Genomic DNA, 19,622 nt, shown 5'->3' on the forward strand with positions numbered 1-19,622 from the left:
CAAGAGTAAGGCTACACCTTCAAGAAGATAAAAGCCAGCTGTGAAACAAACATACTTTGCAGAAGGCAAAGACGTTTTGAAACGCCAGACTTGTGGACATTCCAGTATCCTGAGTTTTTATTTGAAGATTCTTGTATTGCAAATTATTTCTGGTCTGTTATTTTTTGGCAAGTCTTGCACAGTTTGGCAAGGCTTGTGCTTATCACAGCTAATTACTTTGTAAAAGCATTACAAGGTTTCTGTTCCTATTGGATTGTGTTTGATTTGTTGGGGTCAGAACAGAAAATCTCAAAAGATGTTCACATGACCCCGGGGCACTGCAACTGTCATAAATGTGAGTCAAGTTGACAAGCATTCAAATGTAAATCGCATGACTATGAGGATGCTGCAACGGTCATCATAAGCATGAAAAATGGTCCCAAGTCACTTATTCCGTTGCCGTCGAAACTTCGAACGGTCAGTAAGCGAACTGTTGTAAGTTGGGGACTACCTCAAAAACAAGTAGTTGTTGCCGAATGACCGTTCACTCAACTATGGTTCAAAGTTAACGACAATTCTGAATGAGGGGGACTTAGGACTGGTCCTCCAAGGATCAGGTGATCGAAGGGCTGTTCGGGCACTTGGTCATCAGCTCACAATAATAACAGTTGCAGCATCCTGCAACGACCAGGGGCATGGCACAGAAATAACACAGGCAGCTGGCCATTCGAACTGCCTTTTTATTGCTCAAAATTTCCCCAAACGCTCCCACATTTCTGGCAAGTCTCAGAGCAAAGGGATGACACGCACACGTGCACACCTCAAGCAGCCTCTGGCTGCAAATAGTCCAGCCCGACGCTGTGAACACCACAAGGGCACAGCAATAAATCCAGCAGGGCAAATCAGGGAGGTCAGAAAGCAAAGGATCAAGGCAATTAGTCTCAAAAGCCAGAAAGAATGTAAGGGCTCCGGGAAAGTTCAAACGTCGGCACTCCATGCTCCAGGAATTCAGTCTTTGTTCCACACAAATGCCCCTTCCGCACAGCGTCTCCTTAAGCCACATTCCCCAGTGTGCCTTGTGAAGAGGGCCGGGGCACTCTCCTCCCGAATAGTCAAGTCAACCTGTACTGTTCTCGCCTTCTCTCTTCTCTCCATGCTCAGGGATCAGGAGGGGGTGGTCCTTGCTCATCGCCTGAGCTCTGTCTCTCAAGATCACTGCTTGGTCATCCTGCCTCTGTTCCTCGCTGCCTACAAGCCATCCTAATCCTGAAACTGGAACTTCCCCATTTTCTTCCGAAGCCAACGAAGCCCCACTCCCTCAACCTCTGTCGGCTCCAATTCCCTCAACCTCTGTTGGCTCCAGTTCCCTCAATCTCTGTCGGATCCAGTTCCAGCTCATCTTCCCCCTGCAGATTCAGGCTCTGACAAGGGCATGACACACCCCATGGTCCAGAGCTGGTATTCAGCAGGTTCTGAGCAGTTCTGGAGAACCAGTAGTGGAAATTTTGAGTAGTTCAGAGAACCGGCAAAAACCACCTCTGACTGGAGATTTTATAGTATCCTTCCCCTGCCACGCCCACCAAGCCACGCCAATTTTTGAATCCCACCACCACCATGGTCACATAATCACTACTTCCAACTTTCACTGCTGGCTTCCATCAAGTAAAGCCAATGGGGAAAACTGGCAAGAGTTCTCACTTAATGACTCCCCCCCCCCCAGTGAATTGTTAAACAAACGTGCAGGTCATTAAATGGATCATTGGGGTGCCTCAGACATAGGGCAGGCCCTTGGAGGTCTAGTGAAGGGTCAGATGATGGGAATGTATGTACAGATGAGGCCCTGGGGATCAGAGGAAGGGTCATATGTGGAGATAGGACCCAAGTATGGATGGCATGGACAGGAGAGTGAGGAATATGAATTATGATTAAAAACATCCTTTTGCCTTAAAACAGACAATTAAGCAGCTTTGCTCCTTCCTGTCTTCTCTCTCTGCAGAAGGAGGGGGGATCGCAGGTGTTGTGGAGCGGCGGAGATATGAGGCAGACTCAGAGCGTTTGTTTCGAAAGGCTTTATTCTGTGAATAAAGGGTTGCCGCGACTGCAGGGCTAACAAGGCAGATCAGCTGGCGGCAACAGCTAATGCTGTTTGACAGCTCCTTTTATAGCCGGCTGTCAAACGGCATCAGCCAATGGGAGCGATCGGCGCTCCCGCCCGAACTGCGGACCTGGTTGGGGACTTCAGTCAGTTCAATGGACACAACAGCGGGCGAATGGAGGGTGCTGCCTCAGACAAAGACTTAAAACTGCTTTTACTTTTCTCTGCGGAAGGAGGAGGGTCGCGGGTAGTGGGGGTGCTGCCCTGAGCTGCTTTGCAAGATGAAGGCGGTGGGGCTGCATATTTGTAGTGAGGCAGAAGCTGGCATCTCACCAGTGGTGGGATTCAAAAAATTTTTACTACCAGTTCTGCGGGTGTGGCTTGGTGGGCGAGGCATGGCTTGGTGGGTGTGTGGCTTAGTGGGCGTCGCAGGGGAAGGATACTGTAAAATCTCCATTGCCACCCCACTCCTGGGGAAAGGTCACCACCAAATACTCAAAATTTCCACTACTGGTTCTCTAGAACTGGCCAGAACCTGCTGAATACCACCTCTGCACCTCACCTGTTAGGAAACCACTAGGATATTAGGAACAAGAATAGCTCGCTTATAAGAAAAAAACCAAAACCAAAACCACATAGCTGGCACATGAAACTAGGACACTTTGCAAGATACCCCGTGACCTGGGGTGAAAAATAGGTGACACGACATTTAGCTATTTAGCATCACAAGCATAAAGGTTTAGGGGGCTACAATGCAAATAACCAATCAATATTATCTGTTGTGCATACATTATTAGGGAAAAGGCAAAAGGGTTGAAGGCGACCACCCCTTGACTATAAAACTTGCTGTAGGATTGCAAAATGGGCCCATTGTTAGCTTTCGAACCAGAGTCCTTATATCTTGGTACCAAAATATAAGTATAATTTGTGTTTGGTGACTTATCGGCTACGACACCAAGCAAGAGCCCAGTTTTGGAGACAACACTAGCACTGGCCCAGGCCTACCGGCTTGGACTTCTCCCAAGGCCTCACCCACTCCAGCAGTGCGTTTCAAAAAAGTTTACCACAGGTTCGGTGGGCGTGGCTTGGCGCAGGTGCTCACACTTTGCTCATGTGCGCATGCCAAATGCGCGCTTTGCGCAGGCACAGAGGCTTTCCGATTCACCTCCGGCAATCCTGCACTCTCCCTGTCGCTTCAGCAGCTGACACGCAGCAATCTGCTGTGCCGCGCAAAGCAGCTGCGCTTCAAAAGCAGGACATAAAAGTCAGTAGGGGAGGCCGGGCCGGCGGGTGCGCCCAACTGCAGAGCGTCTTAGAGAACTGATTCGGTCTCTGCTGCTCTTCGGCGCTACCAGCATACTAGAACCGGACCGAACCGGTAGAATACCACCACTGCCCCACTCCCCTGAGATGCTGCATGCTCCACTCTCTGTCCTTTGAGTCCCCAGAAACCTTTTCCTCAGTGTTGGGATTCAAAAATTTTTTGCTACTGGTTCTGTGGGTGTGGTGTAGCTTGGTGGGCATGGCTTGGTAGGTGTGGCAGGGGAAGGTCACTGCAAAATCCCCATTCCCTCCCCACCCCACTAACCTGCTTTCCAGCTCTGTTCTCCTGGGCAGGGCAACCAAAGGAGACCCAGCCAATCAGTTGGGACTCAATGGGAGGCAGAGAATAGATGGGGGCGGGGCCAGTCAGAGGCGGTATTTGCCGGTTCTCTGAACTACTTAAAATTTCCGCTACTGATTCTCCAGAACTGGTCAGAACCTGCTGAATACCCACCTCTGACATGGCCCCTGTTGTAACGGTTGCGTTGCAAGTGTGATTCCCCCCCCCCAGGGATTATACCTGATTCCCCCCCTCCACCAACCAGGTCAAACACCTCCTTCTTACATCATTTGAAGAGCTCTAAGGCCTTCCAGAGGGCCGATGAACCGACTACTTCATCACACGGCTACATGGCGCAATTCTCGAAGCAGTCGCCATTTTGTCCCATCTTCAAAATGGACCTGTTTGGGTTGCTCAGCACTGGGACAAACTGCCCCCCTTAACGAGATCTCCACATAGCAATAGCATTTAGATTTATATACCGCTTCACAGGGGGCTTTTCAGCCCTTTCTAAGCGGTTTATAAGCTTAGAAGCTTGCCGCAGTGCTGTTGCCAGACTTGTTCAGGCAGCAAAACAAGGCAGCTGCTCTGTTGGCCACCATTTTGTCCCTGGCCACAAGCTTGCATGCCATGAGGCAGAAGCAATGGGCCAATGCATGTCGGCAAAAAGCAGAAAATAGGTTGCATTATTATATCAGCGACGATGATTTTGCTCTCTTTCAGCTGTACGAAGTACTTCCCTGGCTGATGCGTCACATTCCTGGGCCGCATCAAAAGACACTGTCCCACATTAAGTTTATCTATGATCTGGCAAAGGAGGAGATAGAGAAGCACAAGGAAAACCAGTCCTTGCACGAACCCCGGGATTTTATCGATTACTATCTTCTTCAGTTGAAAAGAGTGAGTATTATCTCGCATTGGAATGCCTCCTTTCCTTATTTTGGAACACAAGCAACAGCCCAACCATTTGAACCATCTACCGTAAGAGCATTATTCAGATTATTCTCTCTGCCCCTCCTCGCTCCAACGGCCTTCCTAGCACAGATAGTCCTTGACTTACGACCACAACCGATCCTAATACTTCTGTGAAGTGAAGCATTTCTTAGGTGGATTTTGCCCCCTTTTCCAACTTTTCATTCCATGGTTTTTAAGTGAATTTCTGCCATGGTTAAATTAGTAACCCGGTTGTTAAATGAATCTGGCTTCCCCATTGGCTTTGCTGGTCAGAAGGTCGCAAAAGCAGGTCACATGACCCCAGGACACTGCAACTGTCATAAATATGAGCCACTTGCTAAGGGTTCCAATTTGGATCATGTGGTCCGGTGGTGGGATTCAAATTTTTTTAATATGGGTTCTGTGGGCATGGTTTGGTGGACGTGGTGTGGCTTGGTGGGCGTGGTGGGGAAAGGTTACTGCAAAATCCCCATTCCCTCCCCACCCCACTAACCTGCTTTCCAGCTCCGTTCTCCTGTGCAGGGCAACCAAAGAAGATCCAATCGATCATCTGGGACTCAATGGGGGGCAGAGAATAGATGGGAGCGGGGCCAGTCAGAGGTGGGATTTGCTGGTTCTCCAAAATTTCTGCTATCAGTTCTCCAGAACTAGTCAGAACCTGCTGAACACCACCTCTGACATGGCCCCTGTTGTAATGGTTGCAAATGTGAAAACAGACATACATTCCCTTTTTTCCAGTGCTGTTGTAACTTTGAATGGCCACTAAATAAACTGTTGTAAGTTCAGGACTACCTGTACTGAAGGAAGCTGTTTCCTTTGCTCTACAAGGCAGCCTTCTTAGGTAAACATCAGAGCTGCGTAACCCATACATTCATAGGCAGAACAGGGCTTCAGAGCATGCAGTCTCTGTCTGCAGTCTTAGTGGACAACCAGCTGAATAGGAGCCAGCAGTGTGCAGCAGCAACCAGAAAAGCTAATGCAATCCTACGTTGCATTAACAGAGGGATACAATCGAGATTAAGTGAGGTACTAATACCACTCTATAAAGCCTTAGTAACACTACACCTAGAGTACTGCATCCAGTTTTGGTCACCACATTATAAAAAAGATGTTGAGGCTCTAGAAAGAGTGCAGAGAAGAGCAACCAGGAGGATTAGGGGACTGGAGACTAAAACATATGAAGAACGGTTACAGGAACTGTGCCTGGCTAGTCTAGGGAAGAGAAGGACTAGGGGAGACATGATAGCAGTCTTCCAATATTTGAGGGGCTGCCAGAGAGAGGAGGGAGTCAAGCTATTTTCCAAGGCACCTGAAGGCCAGACAAGGAATAATGGATGGAAACTGAACAAGGAGAGATTCAACCTGGAAATAAAGATAAACTTTTTGGCAATGAGAACAATCAAACAGTAGAACAGAAGTTGCTTTTGGAACTTGTGGGAGTTTCATCACTGGGAGCTTTCAAGGGGAGACTGGACTGCTGATCTGTCAGAAATGGTGTAGGGTCTCCTGCTTGGGCAGGGGGTTGGATGAGATCAGTGGTCACCAACCAGTGGGCCGTGAGAAAATTTTGGTGGGCCGCAGAGAAATCTCACCTGCAGAGCACCCCCACAAAGCAATTAATCCAGGATGCTCAGAAACACAAGGCTGCTCGGCCCACATGGCCCGCGGGAACCCTCCCCACCCACTCATTCCTTACCCGGCAAACTTGTCTGCTAAGTTACTATTTTTCCTTTTTCCGACCATCATCTGTTCTGCTGTGCAGGGAGATTTAGATTAGCTAGGAGGAAATGGTTGGATTTCTTGCTTTCTAGCTAAGCACAGCAAAACCTCCCTTAGGACTGAAGGTTTGCTTGCAAGCAAATTCAGTGCAGACTCACCACAAGCAAATTTGAGAGAATGAGCTAGCTGATGACAGATAGATAGATAACTGAATGATTCTGTGAGCAACTCAATCTGCCTGCTTTGCATGATTTTGGATAAAAGTTGCTTCTTCTATATAACAAATTCAATATTTACATACATGGTGTGTTGTGAATTAATTTTGTGAGTTTGCTTGCTTGCAAATTTTATGTGACAGACTGAGCTAGCCAATGGCAGATAGATAGATTTCTGAATGAATCTGTGATTCTGTAAGCAACTCAATCTGCCTGCCTGCTTTGCCTGATTTTGGGTAAAAGTTGCTCTTTTAAAAAAATAAAAAAATCAATATTTATATGCATGGTGTGTTGTGAGTTAATTTTGTGAGTTTGCTTGCTAGCAAATTTTATGTGACAGACTGAGCTAGACAATGGCAGATGGATAGATCTCTGAATGAATCTGTGATTCTGTGAGCAACTCAATCTGCCTGCCTGCTTTGCCTGATTTTGGGTAAAAGTTGCTCTTTTTTAAAAATAAAAAAAATCAATATTTATATGCATGGTGTGTTGTGAGTTAATTTTGTGAGTTTGCTTGCTAGCAAATTTTATGAGTTTGCTTGAAAGCAAATTTTATGTGATAGACTGAGCTAGCCAATGGCAGATGGATAGATCTCTGAATGAATGTGTGATTCTGTGAGCAACTCAATCTGCCTGCTTTGCCTGATTTGGGGTAAAAGTTGCCCTTTTTTATAAAAAAAAAACCAATATTTACATCAATATTTATAATATTTACATACAAGCCATGCCAGCCAATCACATTGTCACCAAGCCACACCCACAAATTAGGCCACGCCCACAGAACCAGTTAGTGGTTCCTGGGATCTAAAATTATGAGTTTGGTGGTCCCTGAGATCCAAAAGGTTGGCGACCCCTGGACTAGATGACTTGCAGGGTCCCTTCCCACTCGTTAATTTGTTTTCTTATGTTAATCTTATGACCGTTGCAGCATCTTCATGGCCACGTGATTTACATTCAGAAGTTTGACATCTGCCTCACATTTATGACGGTTGCAGAGTCCCGGGGTCATGGGATCCCCTTTGGCTACCTTCTGACAAGTAAAGTCAATGGGGAAGCCAGATTCACTTAACAACCGTGTTGCTAATCTAACAACGGCAATGATTCACTTAACAAACGTGCAGGAAAAGTTGTAAAATGGGGCAAAACTCATTTAACAAATTTCTCACTGAGCGACATAAATATTGGGCTCGATCACGGACATCAATTGAAGACTACCCGCCCTGGAGGCTACACTGTCATAGCCATAAAGTTGCACATATTTGAGCTTCTTTACTTTAGTTTTTATTCTTTTTTTAAAAGCATCTTTCTTTTCCTCTTCAGGCAAATCTGACTATTGTTATCACATTCTTGTCAAAGAGTTAAAGAGGTAGAAAGTGTTAGATCGGTGGATCGGTCACATAAGAGGCGAGACGCGAAAGTGAACAATCAGCTCTTTATTGAGGCATCTGAATAAGGACAGTTAAAGTGTGCGAGCCGCTTGGCTTTATACAGCCGGCCGGCGGCTCGGCGGCCAATGGCAGCGCTTTGAATCTCCCGCGATCAGCTCGGCCAATCGCGGTAGATTCTTAGCGCTCCAATCACAGTCATTTAACAGACCAATCGGGTTGCGGTTCGGGTGGACCAATCAGAATGCGAGTCTTTGAGAATGTTAATACAGAACAAAAGCCCCATGCAGATGGGCAAGATCAAAGAAGCAAAACCTTCACAGAGTTTACTGAGGTTTTGTTAATGCTCATCTGGGTAAATATAGACGCTTAGAAACGTATAAATGGAAGTTTGTAGCATTGTTTTTAGTAAGTCTCTTTGAAGTATCTGAAATCTTCTTCCCAGGTACCTTGCACCTGGACTCAATGGATGTTTATGAGATAAGCTGCCTATTGCCTCACCTACTATCTATTTTATATCTAACTTCCCTTTCCATTCCTCTCCAAACAGGGATGGGATCTGACTGGTATAACTACCGGTTCTGTCGCTCTGCGTCACACGAGTGCAATTTATGACCTGCTGAGCTGCCCAGACAGCTGAGCAGTGCTGCGTGCAAGTGTGCAGTGGTTGGAAAAGCCCTTTTTTCCTGCTTTTTCAACCGCAGCTGTGTCGCGCAAAGCAGCTGCGGTTGAAGAAGCAGGAAATAAAGGTCAGGTAAGAGCCCAGGCGGGCGGGTGGGCCAAAGCAGCAGCAGATATAGAACCGAGTTCTTCAGAACTACCGGTTCTACAGAGGTGGACAGAACTGGTAGAATCCCACCCCTGTTTCCAAGCCTCCTCACAATTTCTCACAACGCCTTGTAGATGCCGTAAATGTCCTCCTAACTTAGAACCAAGTTCTGATGTCCATTTCTAGACAGCAGAAGAATGTGGACTTGTTCATGTTCCATGATACCTGAGTAGAGTTTGCTGCAACTAACGTTGATTTTTCTTTAGAGCTTTTGATAGGTTTGGACCTTGTACAGTGGTTTGGATTCCCCTCATTGGATCACTTTGAGAAAAAGTGACAGAGAAATTTTGCTTGGTCTATTGGCAATTGAAATCTATCTTAAAGACAATCTTAGTGGCGTGTCCTAGTGCAGTGGTTGCCAACCAGTGGGCTGCGGACCCCTGGTGGTCCGCGACAAAATTTTGGCAGTCCACAGAGAAATGTCACCCCCACAGCAATTAATCCAGGCTACGCGGGAACACAAGGCTTACATCGCTTACATTGCAAACAACACAAGGTAGTTAGGGGAGGGGGGAAAGGACAGAGGGGGGGAACTTGCCCGACTCACCCCACATACCTGGCCTGGCCACCGAGATGCTTCTTTGCGCTTCTTTCTTCTTTTGCTTTTAGCTGAACGCAAGAAAAGCAGTAAAAGTCTTTCTTTGTCTCCCCCAAACTCCTCCAGAAATGAGTCTTTGGGACCCTGCAAGAAATCCTGCTCCAAGAGGCTCTGCTGGCAAAGACTCATTCCTGATGGAGTTTAGGGGAGAGAAAGAAAGACTTCTGATGCTTCTGCTGTTTTCCTTGCATGAAGCCAAAAGTCTTTCTCTCTCTCTCCCCGTGAGAATGGAGCTGGATATGGTATCTTGTGATCCCAAAGAAAGAATGATCGATCGGTAGGAAAACAGGGTGGGGAATTTTCCTGCAGACTTTTTGGGGGATTTTCCCAGGGACTCTGGTCCATGGGATTTAAAATTATGAGTTTGGTGGTCCCTAAGGTCCAAAAGGTTGGTGACTTGTGGACAATCACATAAATATAACCCAACAAAAAAGAATGCTAATGGAATCTGTGGTTGCACAAACAGAGGGATAGATTCCAGATCATGTGAAGTGTTAGTACTGCTTTATAAAACCTTAGTAAGACCACATCTGGAATACTTCATGCAGGTTTGGTCACCTCATTATAAAAAAGATGCTGAGACTTTGGAAAGAGTGCAGAGAAGAGCAACTCAAATGATTAAGGGCCTGGACACTAAGACATATGAAGTATGGTTGCAGGAATTGGTTATGTCTAGTCTAGTAAAAAGACTAGAAAACCTTCAAGGTCACTTTCAACTTGTATTATTTATTCTGTATTCTGTACCTATCTTATGAATAATCTCTATGCAGTCATTTTCAACCATGTCAGTCATCAGATCCTAGCTATCTCAGAAAAAGCTAGATGGGGTTTAGCACTTGGATGGGAGATCTCTGGGAGATCCCAGATCGGTAAGCTACACTGTCAAGTTTAAAAACAACCCGGAAGAAGATAATGGTTTACTAATAGTGTGACTAAATAATTATGTTTCTGCATAATCCCTTAATTACCGATGCTAACAAAACAATGCTTAGGATCATTCAGTACAGATTAGAATTCAAATTGGAAAAGAGGTGCCAGATGTTCCAGCTGGCTTTAGAAAAGGCCAAGAAAGACGAGGCATTACAGATAGCCCTTAATTTACAGAAGCTCATTTAGTGATCGTTCAAAGTTACAGCCACACTGAAAAAAGTGATATGCCCAGTGGTGGAATTCAAAATATTTTACTACTGGTTCGGCACACTTCACCCATGCGCAGAAGGTTTGCTACTGAACTTCTCCTGCAATCCTGCACTCTCCCTGTGTGTTAAACAGCTGGCGCACGTGCAATCTGCTGTGCTGCGTGAAGCAGCTGAGCTTGAAAATCAGGAAATAAAGATCAGAATAGAGCTGGGGCAGGTAGGCGGGCAGGCCCAGCAGCTGATCATCGGAGCGAACCCAGTTTGCTCACAGATGATCCTTAGAGCTACCTGGTCGGCCGAACCGGTAGAATACCACTGCTGGATATGCCCGTTTTTCACACTTGTGACCGTTGCAACATCCCCATGGATAGATTACAAAAAGACGGGGGTTGCCTCTATCATTTTGACTTTTTTTTTTTTTGCCTCCCTGAAAGGAACAGGTCGAGTTCCAGAAAAGGATCTTAGAGGAGCTTCAAACTAATTTTTTTCCTGTCTCCTCATTAATGGGCATTATAGATTACCATCGCAGCTCAAAACTCTTTGCAGAGATGCTTACCCACGAAAAAGTTTGATCCATACCTTCACTCTAATGCTATTTCTTTTTAATAACCTAAACAGAGCCAGAATGATCCTAGCGATACCTATGATGAAGATAACCTAGCTGAGTGCATTGTCGATTTTTTTATAGCTGGGACAGAGACGAGTGCCACTAGTTTGCAATGGGCATTGCTTTTCATCACCAATCACCCAGATGTCCAAGGTGAGAGCTAAGGAATTAAAGAGGTGTTCTTCATCCCACGGGGAGGAATTTATGTTCTCTGGCAGAGAGCTGTAATCTCTCTTTGAATTCAAACAGGGTGGATAATGATAAATAGCTAAACAGTGTCACTCTTAGTGGCCAAATGGATAGATTATCTCTTGGCGGATCTGATTTTGTCCTGGCTGTTTGAGTCCCTTAGTGGTGAATTCCTTTTTTCTTTTTACAAATTTTATTAGGTACATTATTTAAAAACATTGAACATGGTGAAATCATACTTGACATATCTTTTCGCCTTACATCTTATAATATATATTTATGATATACATTTATACATATCGAATGTTTTTACATTTAATTTTCCTTTAATACATCATTCAGTCTTCATGTAATCACATAGTCTCAGCTACCCCTTCTACAAATCCTGTTGCTCTTTTCCATTTTGGGTCCTCCCTTTCCATCATATAATATAAATCATATAATATTCTGACTCGTCCTTGCATTTCATTTCTAAAGTCATTCTATCCATTCCAGCGCATAACAAGATTTTATTTATCGCTGCATCTTAACTTGGGATTTCTCTCGCCTTTCATTTCTGGGCAACCACCATTCTTGTTCTGACCCAAACCTTGTTCCAAGGAAACAAAAGACCAAACAGAGGTAAAAGCAAAACCTTTTAATGCTTCTCTGCGAATTCCATTCATTCACAGTTAAAAGGCTGTGAAAACTAATTTGATAAGAACGAGCCTTGCCAAGGTTGTGCAAGGCTGCCAAGAACACTAGATAAAGTTACCAAGAAATATTTCAAACACAGAATCTCCAAACACAAACTAAGAGAGTCCGAATGTCCACAAGGCTTGAAGTACAAGAACTTCTTTGCTTCCTGCAAAGAATCCTGGTTTCTCAGGCTGGCTTTTATCCTTTATGGGAGGGGCCATTACCTTGCAGCCTTACTCCCGAGTTGCCCATGCTGCTGCAGCTGCTCTTTCCTTCGAGCAGCCCTGCGCACACATGCACTGGGCACAGGCTCCTCGGGGTCCTCTGCATCGCTGTTGCCAGCCTCCACAAGCTCCGAAGGGAGCATTCCACTCTCTGATAGTCCTGACCCCATCCCTGCATCACATGCAGGCCCCATATCTGAATCTTCGCTCGCTGAGGCCTAAGCTGTCCGCAGCTGCTGCTGGCGAGCCACAACAATTTTTGCCGCCATAATAACATGGATTATTATTATCGTACTATCCCGAGGATGGTCGTAAAATGAGTCATTATGACCGAACCAATTTTACAGCCTGTTTTGGGTGGCAATTGTTAAAAAACCCATTGTTTTCTGCAGAGCATTTTTGCCAAAAACAGGAAGTAAGTACCAGGAAGTTGGACAAATGTCATAAATTGTGGTCATGTGACCAAGGGATGCTACCAAGGGCTGTAAGATATCAGCTGGTTGCTGGATGCATCGCATGATTGGAGGGTACATGTGTCACAATTTCAGAATCAGGTTGTAGGTTTCTTTTGAGGGATCCACCGTAACTTGAACAGTCGCTAAGCAAGGATTACCTGTATTGCTTAAATTTTGATTTTTCAGCAGGAAGTCTAGCTAGGTTGGCCCTCAATTAAAAGGAAACTTCTCTGTTGGAAAAAGTGAAACCACACAGGAGAGCCAGTTTTGTCTAGGCTAAAAAGCCAGAGACTGTGAGTTTAAGTGCCCCCCTTTAGGCATGAAAGCCGGCTGGTGACTTTGGGTGAATCACCCAGAGACGGTGAGTTCTAGTCCGGCCTTAGGCATGAAAGCCAGCTGGATGATTTTGGCCCAGTCCCTGTCTCTCAGCCCAACTCACCTCACATGGTTGTTGTGGGGAAAATAGGAGAAAGGTATGTGGGATGTGTTCACCGCCTCGAGCTAAAAATAATAATGGTGGGATACAAATTAAACAAACAAATAAATAAGTTAAAATCATAGCTAAAGAAACCACTTTGTTCTCTTATTTTTCCTCAGATAAAGTATACAAGGAGATACAAAATATTTGCCCCTCAGGCTTGATTTGCTATCGGGATCGAAAGAAACTGCCTTATACCAACGCTGTGATTCATGAGATCCAGCGGATCTATTACGTCTTAAGTTTTGGTATTGCCAGAAGATGCAGGAAGGATACGAACATGCTTGGTTTTTACATTCCAAAGGTACAGATCATTTATACCATTGCAGTCGTGTGTTGAACGGAGTTCTTTTAGATATGTGTTTTGATGTTTAATAATATAATAATAATGTTCATAGATACTTAGATCTATCATATAGATACTTATAGATACACAAGGACAATTTTTCCCCGATCGACTCCGCTAAACAAATAATTCCCTCAACCTTGTCCAACTATTGACAAAGTCTGCACTACTATGACTATTAATCTTCTCATCACTCCTTATCACCCGTCCCCTCCCACTTAACAGATAACAGATAATCAGAGTTGGAAGGGACCTTATAGGTCATCTAGTCTAACCCTCCACCCAAGTGGGAGACCCTACACCAGGGGTGTCAAACTCAAGGTCCGGGGCCCAGATCCGGCCCGTGGGGTGATTAGATCTGGCCCGCTGGGCCACCCTGGAAACGGCGAAAGACTGGCCTGCGGTGCCTCTGCCAGCAAAAACAGAACTCGGGTGGGCTGCACACAGCCCTCTTGAGCTCTGTTTTCATTGGCAGAGAGTTACTTACAGGAGGCTGTTGCAGTTTTCTCTGGCAGAGGGCTTGGGGCACCACAGGCACCCCTGACACGAGGGATGTTGAGCTGACCACACCCACTCTGGCCCTCTGAGGTAAAATACAATCCTGATGCAGCCTTCAATGAAATCGAGTTTGACACCCCTGCCCTACACCATTTCTGACAGAGGGGAGTCCAATCTCTTCTTGAAAGTCCCAAGTGATGGCACTCCCACAACTTCCGAAGGCAACTTCTGTTCCATGGGTTGATTAGTTCTCACTGTCAAAATAAGTTTCCCTTTATTTCCAGGTTAAATCTTTCCTTGTTCAGTTTCCATCCATTATTTCTTGTCTGGCCTACAGGCACTTTAGAAAACAGCTTGACCCCTCCTTCCTCTCTGTGGCAGCCCCTCAAATATTGGAAGACCACTATCATGTCTCCCCTGGTCCTTCTCTTCACTAGACTAGCCATGCTACTTGTGACTGTATAACTATAACTTTGTCGCTTGTATCCTTATGATTTATATGGACTGTTTCCTAGTATGATTTGATTGCTTGTTGTACCCTATGACTATTATTAAGTGTTGTACCTGATGATTTTTGACTCTTGATGAATGTATCTTTTCTTTATGTGCACTGAGAGCATTTGCACCAAGACAAATTCCTTGTGTGTCCAATCACATTTGGCCAAGAAAGAATTCAATTCTATTTCTATTTCTATTTCTATTTCTATTTCTATTTCTATTTCTATTCTATTCTATTCTATTCTATTCTATTCTATTCTATTCTATTCTATTCTATGGAATTTCTGACCTGGCACAGAATATGAAAAGTGAGATCTTCGCTTCCTTCTCCTCCCAAAGATCTGAAGAACAAAAAACTATAGTGTGCTAGCTATAAGTCATCATCAATTTGTATTGTTATTTGGGATGAAAGTTTAGACCCCCAAACCAATATTGGATGCTTCACATAATGCAGAGAAGTAAAATTTCAAAATATGTTGTGGGAACTAACATTTCAGTATGCTGTTCCGAAAAGAAACGTTGGACTCCAAAGCTGAAGAGAAGTTACGGATGCAGAATAAATGGCCATACGCTGATGTAAAATTATTTAACATATGACAATTCAGAATCGTATAGCCATCTTCAATACAACATTCAGATTTTCCATCTCTTATGACATGCCCATTTTTCACATGACAGTTGCAGCCTCCCCATGGTCACATGATCCAAATTTGGATGCTTGGCAACTGGTTCATATTTACAACGGTTGTGTCATGCCCCCGTCGGAGTCTGAACCTGAGGAGGAAGACAAACAGCTGACAGGGAGTGGGAGTGTGGCTGCGTTGGCTGTGGAGGAAACTGGGGAAGGGCAAAATCCGGCTGGGCAGAGCAGGGAAGAGGTAGAACAAGGGAGAGGGAGTTCAGAGGAAAACCCAGGCCCACCCCCTCTTCATCCTAGGACACACAGGGAGGAATGGAGAAGAGAGCAACATGGTTTGCGTGGCTTATGGGGGAGGAAAGGGCCCTGAGTCCCTTCATTAGCCACACCTGGGAAGAAAGTTTAAAAAAAATGCAGGCTGCATGCATCAGCTTCTGGGAGCAAACTTGAGTTTATGTTGTGTTGTCTTTGCTTATCTGTGTTACTGGTGTTGAGTTATTTCCATGCTTTCACTCTGGAATTCTTGCCCCTGCCCTGTCAAACTAATTACCTCATTTTGCCTCGATTGGACTTATAGTTACATTTTTTGTTGACCACGTTTTGGACTTTGATTCCCTGCAGCCAAAGGCTGTTCCTGGGAGAGTTTTTCTCCAGCCCAGAATGTAACCAGGGCATGGGGGACAAAATTGTGGTGCTAATAAAGGGACTCTTATTGATTAACTGACTGTGTTGCCTTTGTGCCACGCCCTGGGTCATCACAGATTGCGGTGTCTTGATGAGATCACTTGGTCCCCTTTTGTGACCTTCTGACAAGCAAAGCCAAGGGGGAATCCAGATTCACTTCACAACCCTGTTGCTATCTTGAACGACGGCAGGGATTCATTTAACGACTGTGGCCAGAAAGGTTGTAAAATGGGACAAAACACTCTTAACTGTCTTGCTTAGCGACATGCATTTTGGGCTCAATTGTGATTGTGAGTCAAGGACTAGCTGTATCCAACGGCTAATAATTCTCTTGTGAGCAGAACACCTAGGCTTGCAAGCATATCAGCGTGTTCATAGCTATCTATGTCAACCTGGTATTTGAAGAGAGTTGAGAAGGCTTACAATGGTCTGAATTAGTTTCATGCAAACTTGATAGCGGAATCAGAAAGGTTGGAAGATGGAAATGCTGGTTGTCAGGAAGCAACCAAACTATTATTGTACTGGATTTTTTTCTTGGTCAATCGAATAATATCACTGCAACAATTCTCAAACGCTGTCATTTCAGTCATATCCCTGAAACACATTCTGGTTAAGAATAGAATAGCGGCCTGTTTGACTGAGTTGCTTTTTCCTTACAGGGGTCTATAATTGTACCCGATCTCCGTTCAGTTCTTCTGGATCCCGTGCAGTGGGAGACCCCTGAACAATTCAACCCCAATCATTTTTTGGACAAAGATGGAAATTTTGTGGTGAGGGAAGAATTTCTTCCTTTTGGAGCAGGTAAATAATGACCAACCCATGGAACAGAAGTTGCTTTCCGAAATTGTGGGAGCTTCATCACTGGAAGCTTTCAAAAAGAGAATGGACCGCCACCAGTCAGAAATGATGTAGGATCTGCTTGGGCAAGGGGAGGGGTTGGACTAGATGACCTACAAGGTCCCTTCCAACTCTGTTAATCTGAGAGGGAGGGAGGGAAAGAGAGGGAGGAAGGGAAAGAGAGAGAAAAAGAGGGAGGGAGAGAGAAGTTGTGGGAGTTTCATCACTGAAAGCTTTCAAGAAGAGAATGGACTGCCATCTGTCAAAAATGGTGTAGGGTCTGCTTGGGCGGAGGGGTTGGACTAGATGACCTACAAGGTCCCTTCCAGCTCTGTTAATCTGTATCCTGGAAATAGCATAAATAACATCTTGCTGTTTCAAAGCTTCCTTTGGGCAGCCTCTGAGCTCTGTCTTCATGGCTCTGGAACCGACGTGTTGCCATACGTTTCTTAAGATCAAACATATTGCAGCTAGTCCTCGATTTATAACTATTCGTTTAGTGACCGTTCGAAGTGACAACATCACTGAAAAAAAAATGACTTAAGTTATGACCGGTTTTCACAATTAACAACCGTTGCAGCATCCCCATGGTCACTTGCTCCGAGTTCAAGCGCTTGGTTACTGGCATGCATTTATGGTGGTTGCAAGGTCTCAAAGTCATGTGATCACCATGCATAACCTTCCCAGCTGGCTCCTGACAGGCAAAACCAATGGTGAAGCCAGATTTACTTAACAACTGCAAGAGTCACTTAACAACTGCAGTGACTGGTTTAACCACTGTGGCAAAACAGTCATAAAATGGGGCACAGTCCCCTAACTGTGTTGCTTAGCAACAGAAATGTTGAACTCAATTGTGGTCATAAGAGTATCGAAGAGTGGTCGAAGAGTATCTTCAGTGATAGAGGCAACTACTCCGAACAATATATTGGTTAAAATATCTATAGAGATTCTCAGTCATCCAGGTCATGGTTGTCCCAAGGGTGTTTTTTCAGGAGGAAACTGGACTTCCTTGTTTTTTTTCTCTGAAGACGTTTTGCTTCTCATTCAAACAGCTTCTTTTGCTCTGACTGGACAGTGGGGAATGGAAGGATTTATACTCCTTGCAGACAACTGCTCATTTGCATTCTTTATAGAGAGTCATTGAGGCCACTTGGAGGTTTATCTGTGTCCTCAGGGTCACCTGAGTAGTTCAAATGGTTCCTGTAGTCTGCAATTTTTCTGGAAATCTGTTCATGCTCTCACACCATGAGAAGGGTGTTCATCCCAAATTGCATAGCTTAAAAGTCCATTTGCATCACTCCGGTGACCTTGAGGACACAGGCAAACCTCCAAGTGGCCTCAATGACCCTCTAAAAGGAGGCAAATGACCAAATGTCTGCAAGGAATATAAATCCTTCCATTTCCCACCATCCAGTCAGAGCTGAAGAAGCTTCTTGGATGAGAAGCAAAGTGTCTTCTCAAAAACAACAACATCAAAAGCAAAAACCAAAGTCCAGTTGCCTCTTGAAAAAGCACCTTTGGGACAATATATCGGTTAATTTCTTACTTGCTGTTGTCCTCTGTTTCCTCTTCACAGGGGTGCGTATATGTTTGGGAGAGCAGATAGCGAGAATGGAGATTTTCCTTGTCTTTACCAACCTGCTGAGGAACTTCCGGTTTCAGCTGCCTAAGGGAGTGAAACAATTCAGACAAGAACCTATAAGTGGACTTACAGTACATCCCCATTCTTATAAAGCTTGTGCTATGCCCCGTCACAATTTTTTTTGAAAATACCCAGTGATAGTTGCTTATTTATTGCTGTGAATTTCTAAGTGTCTGATTGGTCTTCAAACGGATCGGTTAAACGGTATTAATATGGCAAAGCCAACTACAACGTCCTCCCATTCCCTCTAAACTCCAAGCACCGGAGTCAGGAATATCCCGATTCGTCCTTCCCAGAATCGTTGTGCAGAAGATGGGAGGCTGGGCATCTCCCTTCTTTTGTTTTGATGCTTCACTTTGGAGTTAGAAAATAACGGGGGAAAAAAGCTCCCACCCACAGTAGTATGATGGAGTTGAGACGACCATTAGCAGAGTTGGAGGCCATTCCAGGCCTGTTTTGACCTCTCACGTGGCTGCTACAAGATAACCATGGAAATGGCCACAAAGATGGAGTGCCTAGAGATACCTTTTCAGGAACTGTCTATGACAGGCTTGTCAAACCGGCGGCCTTAGGGCTGGATGCATCACACACAGACCACACCCACCCAGGCTCCGCAAAAGCAAAAAAACCCACCGCAATACATCACACTATGTCCTGTGACGTGATCGAGTTTGACACGTGTGGTCTATAGAGATTCTCAGTCATCCAGGCCATGGTTATACTAACGGTGCTTTTTTGAAAGGCAATTGGATTTTTGTTTTGTTTTCCCTTGAAGACATTTCGCTTCTCATTTTCAGTTCTGACTGAATGCTGAAGGGTGGAAGGATTTACATTCTTTGCAGTCGTCTGGTTGTTAGTACTCTTTCTGAGAGTCATTAAAGCCATTTAGATCAGTGGTCGCTAACTCTTTGGACCTCAGAGACCACCAAACTCATAATTTTAAGTCCCGCGGACCAGAGACCCTGGGAAAATCCCACCCCAAAAGTCTAAGGAAAATTCCCCAACCCTGTTTTCCTACCGATCGATTGATCTTTATTTGGGATTGCAGGATATCATCTCCAGCTCTGTTCTCGGGGAGGGCAGGGGGAGGGGGAGAGAGACTTTTGGCTTCATGCAAGGAAAACAGCAGAAGCAGCAGAAGTCTTTCTCTCCCCCAAACTCTGCCAGAAATGAATCTTTGCTCTTGGAGCAGGATGTCTTGTAGGATCCCAAAGACTCATTTCTGGTGGAGTTTGGGGGAGAGAAAGACTTTTGTTGCTTTCTTTGCGTGCAGCCAAAAGCAGAAGAAGAAAAGTGGAAAGAAGCAACCCAGTGGCCAGGCAAGGCATGTAGG

The 19,622-nt window shown here is 45.0% G+C and overlaps 1 protein-coding gene across 1 annotated transcript in view; it reads left to right on the forward strand.

Moving 5' to 3' along the window:
- Positions 1–18,562, forward strand: part of LOC148125929 (cytochrome P450 2J2-like) — a 30,373-nt gene extending 11,811 nt beyond the window's left edge. The window contains exons 5-9 of the mRNA XM_087932065.1: positions 4,401–4,577; positions 11,135–11,276; positions 13,267–13,451; positions 16,470–16,611; positions 18,224–18,562. Coding sequence (XP_087788191.1) covers positions 4,401–4,577; positions 11,135–11,276; positions 13,267–13,451; positions 16,470–16,611; positions 18,224–18,414 — 837 coding nt within the window. The 3' untranslated portion in view covers positions 18,415–18,562. The remainder of the gene's footprint in view (positions 1–4,400; positions 4,578–11,134; positions 11,277–13,266; positions 13,452–16,469; positions 16,612–18,223) is intronic.
- Positions 18,563–19,622: the final 1,060 nt, after the last annotated feature.

Source organism: Pseudonaja textilis, chromosome 4 (genome assembly GCF_049901715.1).
Source record: "Pseudonaja textilis isolate UNSWEBS1 chromosome 4, rPseTex1.2, whole genome shotgun sequence".
In the NCBI taxonomy this organism is placed as follows: Eukaryota; Metazoa; Chordata; class Lepidosauria; order Squamata; family Elapidae; genus Pseudonaja; species Pseudonaja textilis.